General features: G+C 32.6%; 2 protein-coding genes across 3 annotated transcripts; one reads left to right on the top strand and one right to left on the bottom strand.

Annotated features, from left to right (window-relative positions):
* The first annotated feature begins 9,791 nt into the window (after positions 1-9,791).
* On the top strand, positions 9,792-13,169 carry LOC21410635 (gamma-tubulin complex component 3). Its single transcript, XM_010113075.2, has 3 exons — positions 9,792-12,183; positions 12,279-12,723; positions 12,825-13,169. The coding sequence occupies exons 1-2, from the start codon at positions 9,905-9,907 to the stop codon at positions 12,568-12,570; spliced, it is 2,571 nt and encodes an 856-aa protein (XP_010111377.1). The 5' UTR covers positions 9,792-9,904; the 3' UTR covers positions 12,571-12,723; positions 12,825-13,169.
* Positions 13,170-14,034: 865 nt separating this feature from the next.
* Positions 14,035-17,194, bottom strand: LOC21410634 (DNA-3-methyladenine glycosylase). 2 transcript variants are annotated; one of them, XM_010113074.2, is made up of 6 exons: positions 16,835-17,194; positions 16,120-16,191; positions 15,814-15,937; positions 15,587-15,657; positions 14,569-14,626; positions 14,035-14,478 (listed from the first exon to the last, which is right to left on the bottom strand). In XM_010113074.2, exons 1-6 carry the CDS (start codon positions 17,111-17,113, stop codon positions 14,315-14,317), a joined length of 768 nt encoding a protein of 255 aa, XP_010111376.1. In that variant the 5' UTR covers positions 17,114-17,194; the 3' UTR covers positions 14,035-14,314. The 2 variants fall into 2 exon arrangements, with proteins under 2 accessions (XP_010111376.1, XP_024031191.1); XM_024175423.1 differs by having other exon boundaries at positions 14,398-14,496.
* Between the last annotated feature and the right edge of the window lie 3,649 nt (positions 17,195-20,843).

Here is a 20,843-nt window from a genome sequence, read left to right as displayed (position 1 = left end):
TATTTTCTACTACCAAAAGTTTTTTGGTATTAAAAAATATAGTCTCTTAAAGTGATTATTCTTGTAGTGATGCCTTTGTGACTAGCTAATTCCCACTTGTTTTTATGGGATCTGATTCCACTCATCACTTTTTTACAAAGGTAAAAACACAGTTTGTTCTCAAACATGGTTTTGGGGCCTGTTTGACAGCGCTTAAGAATTTTGACTTCTTGATCTAAAAATTATTTTTAAAAGTGTTTAAATAATCAATCAAAAGAGTTTTAAACTTTAAGAACAACTTCCAATTAAAGCCATGAGTCTTATAAAATTTTGAATAGACATTGGACTTGTACTAAAGTTTCATCATTAAAAACTTTCATTCTAACACTTTTATTGCTTATTAGAAAGTTTAAAAATTGTTTTGCTCGATTAAGTATTTTTACAAAAATGTGATTCCAAACACTTATTGAAAAGTCAAAACTGACTCTTTTTTTTTTCTTGTAACTAATTTAAATAAGGATAATTGGCATTATTAGTCCCTTAGCTTTGAGCATAATAACATTTTTATTCATGTACTTTTAATTTTGACATATTAGTTATTGCGTTTTTGTTTTTTGACAGTTTTGATTACTGATATTAAAATTGATGAAATTTCTAAAATTTGTGCGTCATAACTTAAAATTTTACAAAGGAACAACACTATATGCAAAGTTTTTTCTGTTAACATTAAAATCTATTCAAAACTATAATAATTTTGCATTTATTATAACTATTTATAAAAAATTTCAATTATTATGCTATAAGAATGTGATTATTTATTAAAAATTATAGAAATAGCTCTTCAATTTTAATGATAGGGACCAAGTTATTAAAAATTGGAAGCTCAAAGAATAATATGCCAAAAATCTAAAATTCAGACATCAAAATGTTGTTGTATTTAAAATTTGGGGATTAATAATACTAATAACTCTAAAAATAAAATCTCCCGTTCGGTTCGCTAATTTGAGTTTTTTATTTGAATTGAGATGTGATGTTGTATGAGAGCTTTTTACTGTAGCAAAAAAATTAAATGTGACTTATTTTTAAAAATTTTTTACTATAATAAAACTCGAATCAGCGAAAAAAAAAGACCTCAAACTGTCCTTATTAGTTATTATGTTTGCTCTTTCTTGTGGATTCTAAGATTGGAAAGAGAGAGAGAGAGAGTTGAAATCATCTTTGGGCCCGTCATAAATGAGTTGGTGAAAATTGTTTGTTTTAACGTCATGGTTTGGTGAGAAAGTTTTGCCTTTGATAGGAAATGAATATTGGAAGATTTTCTGTATGTTTGAAGCAATAATTCTTGAAGGTCAAAATGAAGCCCAGCTAGCCGCTAGGTACAGCCATAGCTATTACCCGATAGTTTCAGACCAAAATAGGTGAAAAAAAAAATGGAGCAATTATTGCTTTGAGGATCCGGCTTGTTCTTTTGATGTTTTTGAGTTATGTAATTTAAGTGTAGATTTTAAGTTGAGTTTGAGTTATAATTTGAGTTGAAGTTATAACTTGAGTTTGTGTTTGGTTGTGTACATTTGAGTTATGGTTTGAGATAAGAATCTTTTTTGAGTTTGTGTTTGAGTAAATCAAAACTTGAATTTATTTTTAGATAGTATTTTAATAAAAACTCAATGCTCATGAAAAATTTTAATAGGGTATATGGGTCTAGTTTTATTCGTATTTTCGTTGTCAACGCATAGAAAAAAAAATCATCTCAATCAGAATTAAAACGAAAAAGTTATAACATTTTTAAGAATATAAAAAATATTGTTCATTAACTTGAGTTCGAGTTTCTGAACTCAAGTTGAAGGGGAAAATTGAACTCGAGTTTTAGTTCCAAACTCGAGTTTAAACTTAAAAAAATATGAATTCGAATAAAATTATAACTCAAATTACCTTTATTTGAGTTTTTCACTCAAAAACTGCCTCACCGAACAGGCGCAAGTCTCCCAGAATATTGACGTGAAAACTGTAGCATGCAATTCAAATATGACCAACTTAGATGATATTAAAAAAATCATTTTAGTAATTGTTGGACAAAAAAGAGCTAATCCTTTTTTTGTCTCCGAATTATAGGTTAAATCTATGAAATTATCTTAAATTCGGTTTTTCATCTATCTGATTTTTAAAATATAAACAAAAATAATAAATTAGGAGCATGCGTAGTTTAGTAAAGGTTAATTTTGTAATTTTATAAGTTAAGATAGGACTAATTTAACAATAGGACGGATAAAAATTTTACTTAAGGATAATTTAATAATTCGATAACTTCAAAGATTTAAATGGATTCTAGCTATAGTTTGGGGACTAAAAATGAAATTAGCCGAAAATAGAGTTGTAAGGTAAAAACTGAATAAATTCCAAAGGAGTGTTTATATTTTTATCATCCAAAGGCTAAAATTAAGTTGCATAGTACATCCCACCGTATAGTAAAAGAAAGAAAGAACAAAAGAAAAAAACAAAGAACAAATTAAAAACAAAGAACAAATTATCTTTGTATGAGCGAAACGAAGAAGACGAGGATGATGACGACGATGCTACTAATTTAGGAGATTAAAATATATGTTTTTATTATTTTTATTATTAATACTTTTTAGTATTTCTTAATTAATTTACTTTTTAAGACTTATTTTATTATTGTATTGACTATTTTATATCAATTATATTATTTTATTTTATTATAAATTTTTTTCAAATTTTTATCTTTATTAATTAATATTATTAAGAAAGTAAAAAAAATACTATTTGCGACGACACCTTAGAGGTGTCATCGCAAATAAATCAAATTACTAGCGACGACAGTGTAGTCGCAAAAGGTTTTAAACACTTTTGCGACGACACTATGTCGTCGCAAATACTCTACGACACGTCATCATCAATGACATATTCGACGGAACATTCGTGACGACTTATTCGCGATAACTGTCGTCGCTACTATATTTGTGATGACAGCTCAAAATTTTATCGTCACAAATACATCATTTGTGTCTAATTTTTTGCAGCGATATGCCGTCAAAAATGTAGTATTTGTGATGACATTGAGTCACCGCAAATGACCTTTTTTGTTGTAGTGTGAGAATTGTGTAATAGGGTATATATATATAGCTAATTAGTAAGATTAGCAACAAAAATAAATCTAATTAGAAGGTAGATTTTAATTTAACAATTAGATCATATTAATTAAATTAAGAAAAAGTAATTTGAGGCAACATAATCAAGATTTATACAGTTAAAATTTGTGTTTTTTGTCAATACTTATTTTTTACACCCAAAAAAGAAATCTCTTATTCTATAGATAGTCTTATATATATGTATATATGTATATATGTAAATATGTATTGCTGATAAAGGGCGAGGAGGAACAGGAAATCGTCAATCATGCTACGAGCCACTGTTGAGGATAGACCGAACCCTAATCTTACCGGCTCCTATCCGAGAGTAAAACCTCCATTCTTAACGAATGAGCCTTTGTTATAGACAGATTATTGCATGTTGCTCTATGATGCCTGTGACATGACAAAGTGAAATTAAGCATTATGCTGACCAAACTTTTCTCCCTAAACCATCATAAAGGAGAATGCTATATGTAACCCCTCAGCTATAACTCAAAATCTTGTCATCTTAATTTGTCACGTGTCCTTGAATCGTTTAGTGAAAAAGAGTTGAAAAATAGGGCGCGTTTGGAATTAATTTTTACTTATTTTTTAAAATATTTTTACACGTTTTTTGAGGCACGAAAATGAAAATGGTCTGTAAATCGTGTTTGTTTAACAAATGTCTATTTTCATTTCCGAGTACTTATCAACAATGTTATAATATATTAACTAATAATTATAACCAAACATGATTTTACTTTTTTATTATACTCAAAACAATCTATTAAGAAACCAACCAAATGTAATTTCAGAATCAGTCCCAAAATGATTCTCAAAATAATTTCACTTTTACTTTTATATTGAAAACAATATCATTTTAAAAACATTATCAAACGGCCCATAGTGTTTTAGTGTATAAAAGTTGACATGTTGGAGTAGGGTTGAAGCCCGATGAGGACAAATAGTATAGAAGTGCTTTATGAAAAAGGGCAATATTATAGGGCATTAGTGGTGCTACTAATAGAAAGTGGGTCGTGTAGTGTGAGACCTATAAATAGAGTGTATTTTCTATTAGTGACGGTGCTTAGTACCAGTAATGTCCTTAAGCATGTTTCTATGAAAAATGCGCTTCGTGAAAAATGGTGTTTTGTGAAAATGATGTCTTTTTTTTTTTTTTTCCTTGAGCTAAACGACTTGTCATTCACTTCTAAAGTCACTAGATTGCTAGTCTTTAACTTTTATTTTTGTGGTAATTTGGTCCCGATCATAAAATTAACGATGGATTTTTGCCAATTTACTAAAGATTCATGTGTGTGTTGCCTGATAACACTTGAAAAATGAGATTGAAAACAAACTCCATGCCGTATTTTGAGAATTCGAAATGAAACAGCGTTTTTGTCGTTTGGCAAAAAGAGCTTCTGGAATAACTTGTCGTTAAAGCAATGAAAATAGTACTTGCTGACTGTTGATTCCCTAGTGGACACGGACAAGTAGGAACATTTAAGTCCAAAACGTACAATATGTCGTTTTATTAAAATACGAAGCACATGGCTTCTTCATATTAAAACGACATGTCATCTTAAAGTAAGTAGATAAGACCACATCGTTTCAACATGAAACATAAGAAGGCATGTCGATATTTGAATATGAAACGATATGTCTTTTTTCAAGGTTGATCTTTCTTTTAAAAAAATTTCAAGGTTTGTGAGAAAATATTTGTTTTGCACATTATTTTATCTGATCTGATTAGACTAAATCTAACTATTAGAAATTAAATATACTAATAGACAAACTTTATTAGAGAAAGATCCTTAAAATAAAGGGCTATTTACAAAAATAACTCCGATAAGATTAGCACTACTTTTTCATACTTATATTTTTTAGTACCGGCACATCATATTTTGAAGACCCAACCGCCCCTCTTCTCTCTTCTCTCTCTTTTTCCTGCCGCCCCTCTTCACCTCTCTGGTTGATTTCTTTCTTGACCTCACCTCTCTGTCGTGGAGCTAAATGCGCTTAATGTTCTGGTGTTCTCTTTGTTTGGGGAAGGAAAGTGAGAAGAAGATGAAGATGAGTTTTGTTGTTGGGTTCCATTGATGGTGGTGCTGTTAAGTTCTTGTCCGTGTTCCACATGCACACGAGACAGCAGAGTTGAGGAAAATCATTAAGGAAAATAGTTAATACCACAAAATAGGCATTTTTTAGCTTGAACAAAATATGTAAATGTAAGTGTTCATATGGCTTTTGATCTGATATGGGTTTTACAGATTTTTCATTTTTAAGATTTGTTTCGTTTATGATCGATCAATTGTACTCTCTTTTTTTTTTCTTTTTTTTTTTTTTGCTCGAATATGATCAATTATACTCGTTTTGTTTTTATTTGTTTCGCTCTGATATGGATTTTTTTTTCCCTGCTCATTGGCCCTCTCCACCGCTGTAACAAGACACTTTTCTCTCATCGCCTCCAGATTTGTACCGTGTAATGGTTGCTTGTTTTATAGCCATGACTTAAAAGCTAGAGGAAGAAGGAAATACTATATGGTTAAACCATGTTTTCGTTGCTGATTTGTTGATTTCTCTTGCATGATTGTTACTTTGTTTCCTTTCACATGCTGGCTACTAGTCTTGTTATTTTTTTTCGTTTTGTTTTAATTATTATTGTTTTTATGTAAAGTACGCCATTTTAAAAAAATCAGTTAGAAATTTTGATTATTGAAATTGACAAAATTTTGTAGGAATTCTTTAGTGTTTTCTTTTTGGGTTCTCATAACTAGATATATACATATATGATAATTTTGTCTCAAGTATTTGTTCAACTTGTTTACATTTTTTAAGTTGCAGAGAATCATGTGCACGTTTATTTTCCATTTTTTTAATTATGTACCTTTTTCAGCCTATTGTCTCAAGTATTTGTTCAACTTGTTTACATTTTTTAATTTGCAGGGAAGAATTACCGCATCTATATTGTGGTGCAGTCGTATGTGGTGAACTCTAAGGGACTGGAGATTTTTTATAAGAGTTGACCTCTGGAGACGCCTATAGCCCCAAGGCAATAGTGGATTTTTGTCATGGTTATAGTGACACATGCACGTTTTTTATTTGTCAAATAAATTGAAAGTTGACCATGAATTCAAATGTATAAACGCCATGGTCATTCTTGTAACATTGTGTCATACAATATTTCTGTACAAATTTCTATGAGAAAAGGTCGAAGTGCTCTTTATTAACTAGAAAACTGTGTAAATGTAGGATAAATTAGTTAAATTGGTACACTATGGTAATTTCAGAAATGACCCTTCGGTAAATTTTGTAATGACCATAATCAATTTTTTGAATAAATACTGCTTAAGTTATTCACTAAGCATTTTTTTTAGATTTTACCGATAGTTTTTCATTAGATGTATAAACGGTAAAAAAATCCTACTACCTATAAAAACAACAACTATGATCATTTCTATAATTACCACTCGATAATTTCTGTAATAACCATAATCAATTTTTTGAATAAAAACTGACTAAGTTATTCACTAAGCAGTTTTTTTTTTAAAAAAAAATTATATTGGTTGTTTTTTCATTTGATGTATAAACGGTAAAGAAATCCTACTATCAACAAGACAATGTAGTTGAATTAGTACACTATGATAATTTCTGAAATTACCACTCGCTAACTTCTGTAACGATCGTAATTAATTTTCCAAATAAAAACTGGCAAAGTTATTCACTAAGCAACTTTTTTTTTAATATTTTACTGGTTGTTTTTCATTTGATGTATAAATAGTAAAGAAATCCTACTATCAGTAGGACATGGTAGTTGAATTGACACATTACAGTAATTTCTGAAATTACTACTCGGTAATTTCTATAATGACCATAATTAATTTTTCAAATAAAAACTGCCTAAGTTATTCACTAAGTAGCTTTTTTAAGCCACCATAGCAGCATATTTGTCTTTCATAGTTCTCTTAAAAAGGAATTCAAAAACAAAAACAAAAACAAAAAACAAAACATCAAAACATCAAACATACTCCTACCAAAAGTTCAGAGTATCAAAGTGTGAAGACAAATGCGTAACCAACATTAAAAGAGATCTTGACAAATGTCGACGATCCACGTTTCAGTGGATAAGTTAGTAACAGAGTACTCAAACTGATCCGCCAACTTAAGTTGAAAAAATTAAAAGTAAACTAATACGTCAAGAGCCACCATAGCAACATATTTGTCTTTCATAGTTCTCTTAAAAAGGAATTAAAAAAAAAATAAAAAATAAAAAATAAAACATCAAACACACTCCTACCAAAAGTTCAAAATATCAAAGTGAGAAGACAAATGCGTAACCAACATAAAAAGAGATCTTGACAAATGTCGACGATCCACATTTCAGTGGATAAGTTAGTAATAGAGTACTCAAACTGATCCACTAGCTTAGGTTGAAAAAATTAAAGGTAAACTAATACGTCAAGAGCCACCTCTCGCCTCTCTATGTGCTACCTCTACATTACAGATCTCAAGAATTCCATCAAGAATTCAACATGTATTCTCCTGACATTTCGACATCCTACAAAACAAACATAACCCATAAATCTAAAATAAGAAACCTTAAAAAAAGAATGTTTGAATTATGTATTTAAGAGAACTAATTTGAAAGTAAATTTAGCGTTAAAATCTCACTCATGAAAAAAGAAGTTTAGCATATGATGCTGATAATCACCATTATGACCACTAGTAATTATGATAGTTACTATATGAATCACAACGATAATTACCTTTGGTCATTATCGTAATGATTACCTGGTAAACAAAAATTATTATTTTGTGAAGATAACGATGCTCACAGAGCAAATGTAACTGATATTCCATTTATTATTAAAATTGAAAACAAATTTGACCAATTGGTTCCCTCAAAATCATAATCAATACTTGTTTTTAAGATTTCTTACCATATATGTGGAAAACAAGTCAAAGTGCTCTTTATTAACACTTCTAAATAAGATTGTGTCGCGCATTAGATGCAAATGATGGAGATTAAGCGCCTCTAAGAAATATCTGCAACTTGTTTATATGAGGAGAGTAGGAGAGAGAGAGCAGAGAAAGAAAGAGAGGGAGAGAAAAAAAAAATATGAGAGCTCAAATGAAGAGAGAGAAAGAGAATGAGAGAAAAAACTGTGAGTTCAAATGAATAGATGGAGGAAAAAAGAAGAGAGGGAGGAATATGAAAGAAAAATGAGGGAGTTCAAAGGAAGAGAAGCTTAAATTTGACATTGAATTTTTTAAGGGTAATTTTGATAATTTAACTTCGTGGATCTCTCAATTACTGATGTGGCAATGTTAAAAATCAAAATATGAAAAAAATAGTGTTAGTCATAAGATAATTATTGTAATAGGTGTTATTTTTATAAATAACCCTAAAATAAAGGGTCTTTACCCGTATAGTATAAAATTCAAATAGAGTAGTATCTAAGAAAAAAGGATGGGAAAAAATATTTGGCTTCGGTTTCTTAACTTCGGATGATGGCTTCGCATGATGTGGAGTAGTTTTATTTGTTCAAATAAATCAATGTGAGTCTCACTATTTAAAACTTGCAGCAATTTTTTAGTCTTCTTTGCACAAATGTGGAGTTGTTACATGTTCGGAGCCTAATAGAAAGACTTGAAAAGGATTATTTTCATAATTATTCCGTTAATTATGTACTCTATTTTAAAGTGTCTCTCAATTTTTTAAAATCATTCAAAACATCTCTTGGTGTATAGAAAAAGCTCTCAAAATGCCTCCTCTTGTCCATTTAAATCTATATGATTAACGGATTTGCTCACATGACATGCTATTAGAATACTGAAAAATATTTAGAGGCATATTGAAAATTAGTCAAAAAATTAGGAGACATTTGTGAAATGAATTCTTAAAATGTAAAAATATAACTATTAAAAATATTCATATGATTATGATATATTTCTCAGCTATAATATACAAGAATTAAATTATAAACTCTAATTACATTTAAATTTAAATGATCTGTTGAAAAATTATATATTAAAAATAAATTTAATTTAAATCAAATATTAGTAAAATATTTATTCCAAAACTTAATTATTATGAGATTCAACTTGTAAATGAGCATTTAAAAATGCTCAATATACAACAATGACAACAATGGCCGACTCCATAACGATAAACAGCGTCTTGAATGCAGTTGTTTGAGATTTATTTAGATTGTTTGAAATGGTATTGAGTTGATGCCATTTGTTAAAATTAACAATTTTAGAAAAATGGAGAATTTATCCTTTAGAGCCCATTTAGTTTATTGATTTGAGTTTTTAATTTGAGTTAAGATATAATTTTATGTTAGAACTTTTTATTATACTAAAAAAGTTAGATATAACTGTTTTTGAGAGCTTTTTATTATAATAAAAAAGTTAGATATAACTGTTTCTGAGAGCTTTTTACTGTAGTAAAACTCGAATCGGCGAAATGAACGGATACTTAAGTGTACGAGTCTGAACTTTTATCTTTTATTCTTAATAAATATCTTTTTATTAGTGTAATTATTTTAATTTAAAAAGTTATAAATTAAAAATTAAAAATTAAAATTCTAACTTATGAGTGCCAATGGAGAATATATATACGATATACGATATATACGATATACGATATACGATGCCCGCCCATAAAAAAAAAAAAATCAAAAAACCTCCACAGTTACACAAATCGCCTCTTCTTTCCCTTTTCAAAAACTCTCTCTCTCTCTCACTTACTCAACCCACTCTTTCCAACTCCCAATACTCCCAAGCGACCAACAATGGAGGACGAAGATCAGCAGAAAATTGCAGATCTGATCAAAGAGCTCGTCCTTCGTTTACTCTCCCAAAACCCCACTTCCGATTCCCAGCCCCTTAACCCCAAATCCCCTTCTTTCCACAAACACCTCCGCTATGCCCTCCGCATTCTCTCGGCCCGATTATGTCCCTCAATCGCCCCCGACTCGGCCGCCATTGCTGAGTCAATCAAGCGCCGACTCGTCACCAAAGGTAAGTCCTCTCAGGCCCTCACTTTTTCCGAGCTTTACACCAAATTCGCTTCCAAAACCGGCCCCGGAAGCGTCAACAACAAATGGGCAGTTCTCCATTTGCTCGATATCGTATCCGAGGACCGGAAGAACGCCGGGGCGCAGTTGGGTTCGCCGCTGTTGTTGCTACCCAATTTGTCGCTAAACGACGCCGAATCGGGCGACGGCGATTCGAGGGTTTTGCGCCGTGGAGGGAGTAAGGAGAAGGGTTGGAACAATGGGGTCTTGGTGGTAGCCAGTGACTCCGGGAATTTCCGCGATATCGCGTTTAGGGAGTTTGCGAATTTCGTTAAGGAAGAAAATGAGGTTTCTGAGGAGATTTTGGTGAGGGAAGTTTTATATGCTTGTCAAGGAATTGATGGGAAGTATGTGAAATTTGATGCTGGTTCCGATGGGTATGTTTTGTCGGATTCGATTAAGGTTCCGAGAGCTACGAGGACAATGGTTCGAAAACTTTGCGAATTAGGTTGGTTGTTTAGGAAGGTTAAAGGGTATATTTGGGACAGTATGGATCGGTTTCCCGCTGAGGATGTGGGGACCGTTGGACAGGCCTTTTGCGCCGCATTGCAAGATGAGCTTTCAGATTACTATAAGTTGTTGGCTGTGCTTGAGGCGCAGTCGATGAATCGAATTCCTTTGATCTCGGAGTCTGTGAATTCGGGGAATTATCTGTCTTTGAGGAGGTTGTCTGTTTGGATTGCTGAGCCAATGGTGAAGATGAGGTTGATGGCGGTTTTAGTGGATAAGTGTAAGGTTTTGAAAGGTGGGGCAATGGCGGGGGCGATTCATTTGCACGCGCAACATGGTGATCCGATGGTACAGGAGTTCATGAGGCGTTTGTTGAGGCGGGTTTGCTCTCCGCTCTTCGAAATGGTGAGGAGTTGGGTTTTGGAAGGGGAGTTGGAAGATATTTTTGCAGAGTTTTTCGTTGTCGGCCAGCCAGTGAAAGCCGAGTCTCTTTGGAGGGAAGGTTACATGCTTCATCCCGGGATGCTTCCTTCCTTTATTTCACAATCTCTTGCCCAACGCATCTTAAGGACTGGCAAGTCAATAAACTTCCTACGTGTCTGTTGCGACGATCGTGGCTGGGCTGATGCTGCCACAGAAGCTGCCGCTGCTGCTGGGACCTCGACGAGTAGAGGGGGTCTAGGATATGGCAAAACCGATGCTCTTGAATCCTTGGTTGATGAAGCAGCAAAGAGAATTGATGAGCATTTGTTGGATGTTATGTACAACCGGTATAAATTCAAAGAACATTGCCTTGCCATAAAGCGGTATTTGCTACTTGGACAAGGCGATTTTGTTCAGTACCTGATGGACATTGTTGGACCACAACTTTCTGAGCCTGCAAATACAATAAGCTCATTCCAGCTTGCCGGGTTGCTGGAAACTGCAATCCGAGCATCTAATGCTCAGTACGATGATCCTGATATACTGGATAGATTGAGGGTGAAGATGATGCCACATGGAACTGGAGATAGGGGCTGGGACGTGTTTTCATTAGAGTATGATGCAAGAGTTCCTTTAGATACTGTGTTTACGGAGTCTGTCATGGCAAAATATTTAAGAATATTTAATTTCTTGTGGAAGCTTAGACGCGTAGAGCACGCTCTTATTGGTGCTTGGAAGACTATGAAACCGAATTGTATCACTTCAAATTCGTTCACCAAGCTGCAGCAGGCAGTTAAGTTGCAGTTGGTTTCGACTTTGCGGCGCTGCCAAGTGCTTTGGGATGAGATGAACCATTTTGTCACCAACTTGCAGTATTATATCATGTTTGAGGTGTTGGAGTTCTCGTGGTCTAATTTATCGAATGAAATGGAGGTAGCCAAGGATCTTGATGATCTGCTTGCTGCTCATGAAAGGTACCTCAATTCAATTGTGGAGAAATCTCTTCTCGGAGAACGTTCGCAAACGCTTTATAAGTCTCTATTTGTCTTATTTGATCTTATATTGCGATTCCGAAGTCATGCTGATAGGTTATATGAAGGGATTCATGAGTTGCAAGCAAGGTATTTTATCTCTCTTTCTCAATATCGTTAACGTTTTGTAGCCACTTTCACCGTGTGTATTAGTTTTATTAACAAAGTACTATTTGTTGCGGCAGATCCGAATCCTCTTTACCCTCTCAAGATAAGAGTAAATCACGGAAGCAAATGAAAGATAGATCTTCAGAGCCTGGATCCTGGTTTAGTGAAGGCAGGAAGGCCCTCACTCAACGCACCAACGAATTTCTTCGGAACATGGGGCAGGATCTGGACTCAATATCAAAAGAATATTCGTCGTTACTTGAGAATTTCATTTCACAATTGCCTGAGCAGCAACATGTTGATTTGAAATTCCTCTTGTTCCGGCTTGACTTCACCGAATTCTACAGCCGGCAGCATCCCAGTAGCTAGCGGATTGAAAGGATGTCAAATTGTTGACAAGTTTGGACATGAACGCGGGAAATTCAAATCCGCAATCGCCACTGCTCGTCCGGCTCTATGATTAACCAATTTGTGTGCTGACATCAATGACCAGCTAGTTCATTTTTAATTGCTCGGCTTTAGGTACCAGAAAACAGATATGTTGTGCCCTTCTTGTTTATTTTTATCTTGTTCACATTTTTTGGGTTTCTAATTCCTTACATTTTTCTTTTCGACTTTTCCAGGCAGTGTTTGATTCTTTCTGGTGTCCTGTGTGAAAGTTCAATTGACATAAAGGTACATTTATACCTTTATATCAGGGTTTGGAGTGTCATTGTATACACGTGTGGTAACTGAGGTTCTAATGATTTGATGTTGATTTCTTGCGGCTTTGCAAGCTGTCCGTTTAGAGCTAGTATATATTGTACAATAGTTCTATATCGGATGAATTGTAAGGAAAATGTGTGGCATCTAATCTTTTTTTGCAATCTTTTGAGTTTCTTTTTCAATTCCATTGTTTGTTGTAATTTGGCAGTCGATTAAATTGTAAACTTTTTTGGCTGAAGGAAGTAATTCTGAATTGTTCTTTAGCAATCGACTATAAACCATTCTCTATTTTGGAGGCCAGGTGTTTTCGTTCGAGGACATGACTATAAACCATTCTCTATTTTGGAGGCCAAGTGTTTTCCTTTTTTTTGTTTAAGCCAGACATTAGTTTGACGGTTACCTTTTTTGTAGCACTAAAAAAATGGTAGCACTTGGTTTTTTTGTTTGGCGTAGAGGTGTAAGTTTGGACCGTTTGGCTTAAGAGAAATTTTAGGCCCGCCTAGCTTGACTCTAAAATAAAGGGGGTGAGCTCAACCCGAGGGGACGTTTAGTTGGAGGATTCAAACCATGATTTGAATCATAGTTCATGATTTACTACAGTATTTTTTCTCACAAAAAATACACGTAAATAAAAAATGATTCTAATCACATAATTCTAATCCATGAACCAAACGTCTCTTAAAAAGTTTAAGGCTGGCTCAAAATTTTATAAGGTAATTTTTTTTTAAAAAAACTTTAAAAATATAATGTTTAGGCCGGATTGACCGGAGAAAAAGTCGGTTCAGAAGCCCAAAAAATTTAAGGCTGAGTAGGGTTAGACTTAGGCCAATAGTGGCAGGCCTCTGTCCAACCCAAACTTACTGCTCTAGTTTAGTGTAATTATTACATTATTATATGGCCTCTGTCCAACCCAAACTTACTGCTCTAGTTTAGTGTAATTATTACATTATTATATGGTAATCATAATAGCTACCCATGACATGACATAAAAGAAAACAATCCACCCTAATCATAACATATTTTTTTAAAGCTAAAAAATACTTATTTTGATATTTGATTTATAACCCATCTTCTTGTTATTAACCGTTGGTGACATGGTCATGGTGAAACAAGTTTTTGTCACTTATAAAGACATGCTTTTCACTTTTTCTGTTGTATTTCAGGCTTGCTAGCCGTGAGACGATAACAAAAGTAACATTTACATGTTCCATCTCACATTTGAAAGGGAGAATAGTTTATACATACAAAACGAATTAAACCCTTTAAATATCCGAAAAGTTATAAAAGGCAACTCTATTTACATATTCGATAGTCCATGACAAAATTTTCCATCTTCCATAACCCTTTAAATTGGAAAAGAAAAACTCCCTTTTAAGGGTTTCTTTGTGCCAAGAATTTTGAGTACTTATCATGGTGACCTGAGAGTGTTTTTAGGAGCACTTATCCAAGGTGTACCAGCAACAGCAAATCTCCACAATGCATTTACATGCTCAGGCAAGGCATTTTCAATGCCGACACGTGGACCAATCAACATCTTTTCCGGCTCCGGACCATCCAAGATTTCCAAACCACCTGTTCAGAACCATTCATCTGTGTTTTATAACTGAGAAGTTTTTAGTCAGATTTCACTGCTTGAGAGGCATTTGCTTGCTAAAAACATACCAGGAGTGTAAAGGGGATGGTTGGACCACTCTGTTGAAAGTCCCAACGCTTGCCCAACCTAAATGAAGTCGTACAAACACTAATCAATTCAACGACATCTGTTGTAATGAAGCAATGGAAACAAAAATAACTTTTTGAGTAATGTCTAACGAATGTTGGCCATTTTTTTAAGGGAATATATTCCAAATCAAGGCAATACAAACACCATTCTGATCCATAAGATCGCAAAACTATGGGAAAACCATGACTGGGTTCCACCTGTAAACTCACATGAAATGCTCAAAGGGAATAAACATGTACCGAGTTTCAAAACAGGACACCAAAATAAGTACATTAATAGTGAAGTATAAACATTACACTTTAACAACTCTTCTAATTGATGTAAAAAATCGGATTAACAGAGAATCGAGAAACCCATAGCACTAATGACACTGCAAAATGGCACATGCCCACGAAAAAACAATGCCAAATGCTCATTTTTCTCTCTTATCATAAAGAGACTCTGGACAGAATTCTTTCATATCAATTATAAAGCAGAAAATTTCAGCAAAAAACAAAAAATTATAAAGCATAAATTACTAAGAACAATGTTTCACTACAATAGCTAGTCCTAAGAACTTTTAACCGTCTCAAAAGGACGTAGTAATGCACATCCCTGCATTTCTTATATCAGTCAATCTTAACATTTTTCCTCATAAACAGGCCTCATTCAGTTTGCCGATTCAAGTTCGAGCTGAAATGTAATTTTATGTGAGCTTTTAACTGCAGCAAAAAAGTTAGATGTACCTTTTTGTGAGAGCTTTTAACTGTAGCAAAATTGGAATTGAAAACTCGAATCGGCGAAATGAACGAGGCCTTAGTTTTCATGCATGTAGTTGCAGTTCAGACTGATAATTACATTTGAGACGTGACAGTTTCCCATTAGCTACTTTTGCAATGCACCTTGAAAATTACTACTCAGAGAGCCAAACACAATTTGTGTATAATAAAATGAAGTAACAATAATAAATACACTGACCTTTCCAGGTCCAGTAAGAAGAACAGGCTTATCAGTCTTCTGACCTCGACGCTGCTGAATGCTTTCCAATCCTAAAAAAAATAAAAATAAAATAAAAAACAATTCATGATGGGCATATTAATATGAACAAAGCGTGGGAGAGTAAACAAAGAGATATATAAAGTCCAGAATGAGCATATCATACCACTTCTTGTGCAGCAAAAACGACATCAAAATTTAAAAGTTACCACTAATTGGAGCACAGGAACGAATCAAAACCGCAGCCCCAACTCCTTCCTTGTCAGCAACAACGTTCAGCATTATATGAAGACCATAGCAAAGATACACATATGCATGCCCACCGGCTCCAAACTGTTACCCAAAACAGATATCACCATTAATACACACACACATATTTATATCCAGAAATCCCCGAACTTACTTTTCTCAGCCCGAGTTTTGAAACTAAAGCCTTCCGCATAAAAAACGACATCAAAATATTCCCATCAATCTTGAATGTTAAAATGTTGTGGGAAGGAATAATGAAATCTTACAACAGGGGCAGTTCTTGCAGTGATCCCAAATCTACCATGACAAGCTGAATCATTTGGCCTGTAAGCTTCAACCTGTCACACTTTCTTTTTTCATCACACATTTGCACAAAAATCATCACCAAATAGGTAACTTTCTTTTTTTTTTTGTTTTTTTTTTGGAGGAACATCAAATGGGTAACTTGACAATTGATTTTTTATACTTTCACTAGTAAGTAACACCTAACTTTTGAGCCAAAAAGAATAATAATAATACCTAGTTAATGCCTCTTTCGTAAACTAGTTCAAGTGGTCTTGGTTCAAACCATTGATTCAATGTTTTATTAAAATAATAATAATAAATCCTTAAAAATCGGTTTGCCCAGAAACTTGAACCATTTGTCTCAAACTTTCTATTTCAAAAAATAAAAAATAAAAAAATAAAACCACCACATTTCGAATCTGTTTACCAGACGGTCCCTCACTCATTTACGAACTTTCTATACGTCATGAAATCAAAATAATAATAAATAAATAAAAAACAATAACACAAAATAAACCATATCTACAATCTGACAGTTTAAAACAGTACCAATATTTTTCCTTCCTTATCTACCAAAACATTTGTTATTATTTACGTATAAAATCATCCATTTTTAAAACACTTCAATCCTCCCATGTAATCTCTATTTCTAAATTTTCTCGCAAAGCAAACAGAAAAGGAAAATAGCATGATCACCTCAGTAATCTGAAGAACGACGTCGTCTCTCCTCAGAAACTTGCCGAGCAAGCGAGGGGCGAGGTCCAGGGCGTCAATTTGGAAGAAAGAAGAGGGCAAGATCGTCATTTTGTGAGCGGATAGAACGGAGAATGGGGATGGGTTCGGTTCAGGTTTGGCCCTAACGGCGGCCGATTCGAATCGCTGACTCGGGCGAGTCTCCGCGTCGTCGATTCTGATGAGAACGGGTTTGGGTTTGGATTTGGCGGCGACTCGCTTGAATCGCCGAGTTCTTTTCATTTCGCCGTTGAGAGTTGGACCAATAAAGTCAATTCCGACGACTTAACCTATATTGGTTTCTTTTGTTTTGGCGGACATGTTGTGTTATCAAACTCAAATCACAACTTAGGGCGGTTCTGCAGCTCACTTTTTAGTTAAAAACACTAAAAAAAAAAAAAATAACTCGAGTTATAATTTTATTTAGTTTATGTTCTTTTAAATTTGAACTCGAGTTTAGAATTAAAATTTGAGTTTAAGTTTCCTCTTCAATTCGAGTTTAAAAACTCGAACTCAAATTAATAAATAGTATTTTTTATATTTTTAAAAATACTATAACTTTTTCGTTTTAATTCTGATTGAGATGATTTTTTTTATATGCGTTGACAACGAAAAGACGAATAAAACCACACTCATATACCATATTAAAAATTTTCCATTAGCATTGAGTTTTTTATTTTTATTAAAATACTATTTAAATATAAATTCAAGTTTTGACTTATTCAAACACAAACTCAAAAAGATTATTATCTCAAACCATAACTCAAATGTACACAACTAAACACAAACTCAAGTTACAATTTCAACTCAAGTTATAACTCAAACTCAATTCAAAATCTACACTCAAATCACCTAACTTGAAAAGGGCAAAAGAACAGCCCTTTAAATTTTTTACTTTTTTTATAATATTTTTTCTCATATAGTAAACTCAAATTCATAATTTTTCTCATATAGTAAACTCAAATTCATAATTTAAATTTAAGAAAAGAACATACTCTTATCAAAGAAATGTGGGGGCAAAAATAAAAGATGTAGTAAAACCCTTGTCAAAGAAAAGTATAAGGTAGTTTATACTTTTTCTTTGGACTTTTCTGATAGAGCCTCTTTACCGGTAGGTTCAATTTTTGTCAAATTTTTATCAAATTAAAAAATTATGTGAAATATGTTGTTTGTGAACAAATCTGAAGGCTTAAACTAAATACCTAAGGATTTATTTGTTTATGCATTTTAACACATTATTTTGATTATGTTAGTGTTTTTCTTTCAAAAAAAATTTAAAATTAAAATCAAGAATTACTAGTTTAAATACATAAACTAAACGAGCCCTAAATATTTGTTTAAGAAAGTATATAGGCCAACTTTTAGTTATAGAAATTAATAGGCCAAAACTTGCCAAGTTATGGACAAACTTGTCAAGTTATGATTCATAGCCAGACAAGTTATGGACAAAAACTGGGAATAACTTGTCAAGTTATGGTTCATAACCAGACAAGTTATGGACGAAAACAGTAATTTGGCCTATTTATTAACTTATGCAAACTATTGGCATATTACTTTTAATTCATCTCAAGTCTTGGCCTATTTCCCTCTTTCTCCAAAAAAAAAAATGGAAGTATAGCTTTTGACTAGGTAAAAGAGAAAAAAAAAACACACACACACACAAAAGAGAAAAGTATTTTGCACATTTATCCCTAAAGTTCTAAAGTATGGGAAAGATAGCCCACTGTAATTTTTAATGTTGCAATTTACCCTTAACTTGTAAAACTATTATAATATACCTTACTTTATCAATTTGCTTTAGAATTAAGGGAATGAGAGTTGAAAAATTAAGAGATTTGTATTACAGTTTGAAGTGAGATTTTAGTGTTTAATGTGTCCTTTCATCACTAATTTAATCTAGTCATTATTAAAATAGGGTACATTATAATTGTTTTGCAAGTTATGAGAGGTAAATTGTCAAAATTAGTCCAGAAAGCAAGTTGTTAAAACCCTAAGTTTAAGAGATAAATTTTCTAAAATAACCATAAAGTGCAAAAATATACATAGTTTCAATTTTTTTCTCGATCTCCCTAGCAATATAAATATTTTTCTCAAAATTTTCCTCCATATTACTAAATATACTGTTAAGTTCGTTATTAATACTAGATCTCAAGCATGACTACTAATAGTGTGAGTGGGGAGGTGTGACGCCCCAAAACAGGGGTTAGTGACGTGAATGCTCGTTTAGAAGTTAAACATGATTAAGAAAGTAATTAAGCATTTGGAGGCATAATAATCAAAACCAAAAGTAGAAAATTAAAGAAATTTCTAAACAAGTCCCACATTTTACTGAAATCAAATTACTAGAAAATGATGGAGACTTTCACACTTTTCTGGAAAATAATTTTTAAACTAAGCCTCTGAGATCATTCAAAGTTCACCCACAAGATATACAATATTGTACATACATGAACATGTAAATAACATTTACAGACATCAACCACAGTCGCGATATTCGAAGTTAGAGTCTAAGAATTTACAATCCTTACATTATTCCACAAGGATGATGGATACAATGTCCCCACTTGATCAGACAGTAGCAACTAATTCAGCTACTCTGCACTGCTTCTAGCGTCGCCTCGGAGGGGTTTAATATTTATAGAAATAGGGAAAAACGTGAGCAGAAGGCCTAATAGAATGAAATTTAAAATAAACTTTATAACAAGTAAATAAATGAATAAGCAAGTAAATGAAGATATTCAGTTCCTATTGGGAATGGTGTCCTAGAAGCATAAGATGTAATAAGATATTTATTATTTATTTAATAAAAGAGTTTATTCATCATTTTATGTGTATATATTTGTGAATATTTTATGAATATCAATGAAAATTTCGTGATTATTTATGTAACCTTAAACATTGTATATAAGTGTTATATATGAGAGGATAATGTTTAAGGATAATAATCAAAAAGCAATGTTCATAATGAATTTAATTAAAGTTCATAATCTTTAATTAAAATATTATTAATACATGTAATTCCCATTTAGAATGGAACGGTGTTATCCGCACTGTTAATATGATGAGATATTGAATGAATGTATTTCTTATAATGAGATTATGTGGAACAAGGACACAGACACAATATGAATTTCTAATAATTCCGTTAAGTATAGAAATTCTAATTGAGTCTACCGATGGTCATATATAGGATGGTCTTAATCCTGAGTTCTTAACAGACTCCTACTTATGGATTTGTGTCTTTTGATTTACTCGGTACGGATTCTTAGATCCTGAATCCTATTCCTTGTATTTTGGAGATATGATGAAGTAGGTAGCCGGGAATGTTATTATACGAGATGGAATCCATTCCTTCTTGAGAAAGAAGTAGATAAATAATTCTCTTTAAGGTTGATTCGGTACTTGGATCAGTAGGAGCTCTGATTCATGAATGTGTTTTATGAATCACTGTCCATTAGAAATCAATGGTACTCAAGGATAAAGATATAATTAGAGAGGTTAACGGATTTTACCTAGCTTGTCTTGATCTATATACAATGACTATATCAAATGGACACTTCACAATTTAGAAGTAATTAATGTCTATAATTTTGAGAGTGCAATTCCAAGTTTATAGTGGAGTAACTATTAGAATTAATATAATTAATTAATTAATTAAAGTGTTTAATTAATTATTAATTTTATTGGAGCTCAGGATTATAGGTCCATTAGTCCCCGCGTCGTCCTAGTAATTCTACCAGACACATAGGCCAAAATAGGAATTTTAGAGTTACGGAATTCTAAAATTAAACACTTAAAAATAATTAATTGAGAATTAATTATTATTTAAATAATGTGATTATTTAAATTGGAATTTGAACACATCTAGATTTATCCATTTAAACTTATTAGATAAGTTGTTCAATTTAGAAATTCAAATTAATTTAAGTTTGACTTAAATTGGAATTTGAATTTGAGTCAAAATTGGACTACA

The sequence above is a fragment of the Morus notabilis genome, unplaced genomic scaffold (assembly GCF_000414095.1).
Source record: "Morus notabilis unplaced genomic scaffold, ASM41409v2 Scaffold78, whole genome shotgun sequence".
In the NCBI taxonomy this organism is placed as follows: Eukaryota; Viridiplantae; Streptophyta; class Magnoliopsida; order Rosales; family Moraceae; genus Morus; species Morus notabilis.
This window is presented reverse-complemented; position numbering and strand designations above follow the sequence as displayed.

What these genes read in the sequence shown, in the direction of transcription:
- LOC21410635 (XM_010113075.2), top strand. Translation starts at nt 9,905, where the DNA reads ATGGAGGACGAAGATCAGCAGAAAATTGCAGATCTGATCAAAGAGCTC. An exon ending in ATTCATGAGTTGCAAGCAAG is followed by an intron (nt 12,184 to 12,278) that starts GTATTTTATCTC and finishes TTGTTGCGGCAG; the next exon opens with ATCCGAATCCTCTTTACCCT.
- LOC21410634 (XM_010113074.2), bottom strand. Translation starts at nt 17,113, where the DNA reads ATGAAAAGAACTCGGCGATTCAAGCGAGTCGCCGCCAAATCCAAACCC. An exon ending in CTGCAAGAACTGCCCCTGTT is followed by an intron (nt 15,938 to 16,119) that starts GTAAGATTTCAT and finishes TTTGGGTAACAG; the next exon opens with TTTGGAGCCGGTGGGCATGC. An exon ending in TTCTTACTGGACCTGGAAAG is followed by an intron (nt 14,627 to 15,586) that starts GTCAGTGTATTT and finishes GACTTCATTTAG; the next exon opens with GTTGGGCAAGCGTTGGGACT.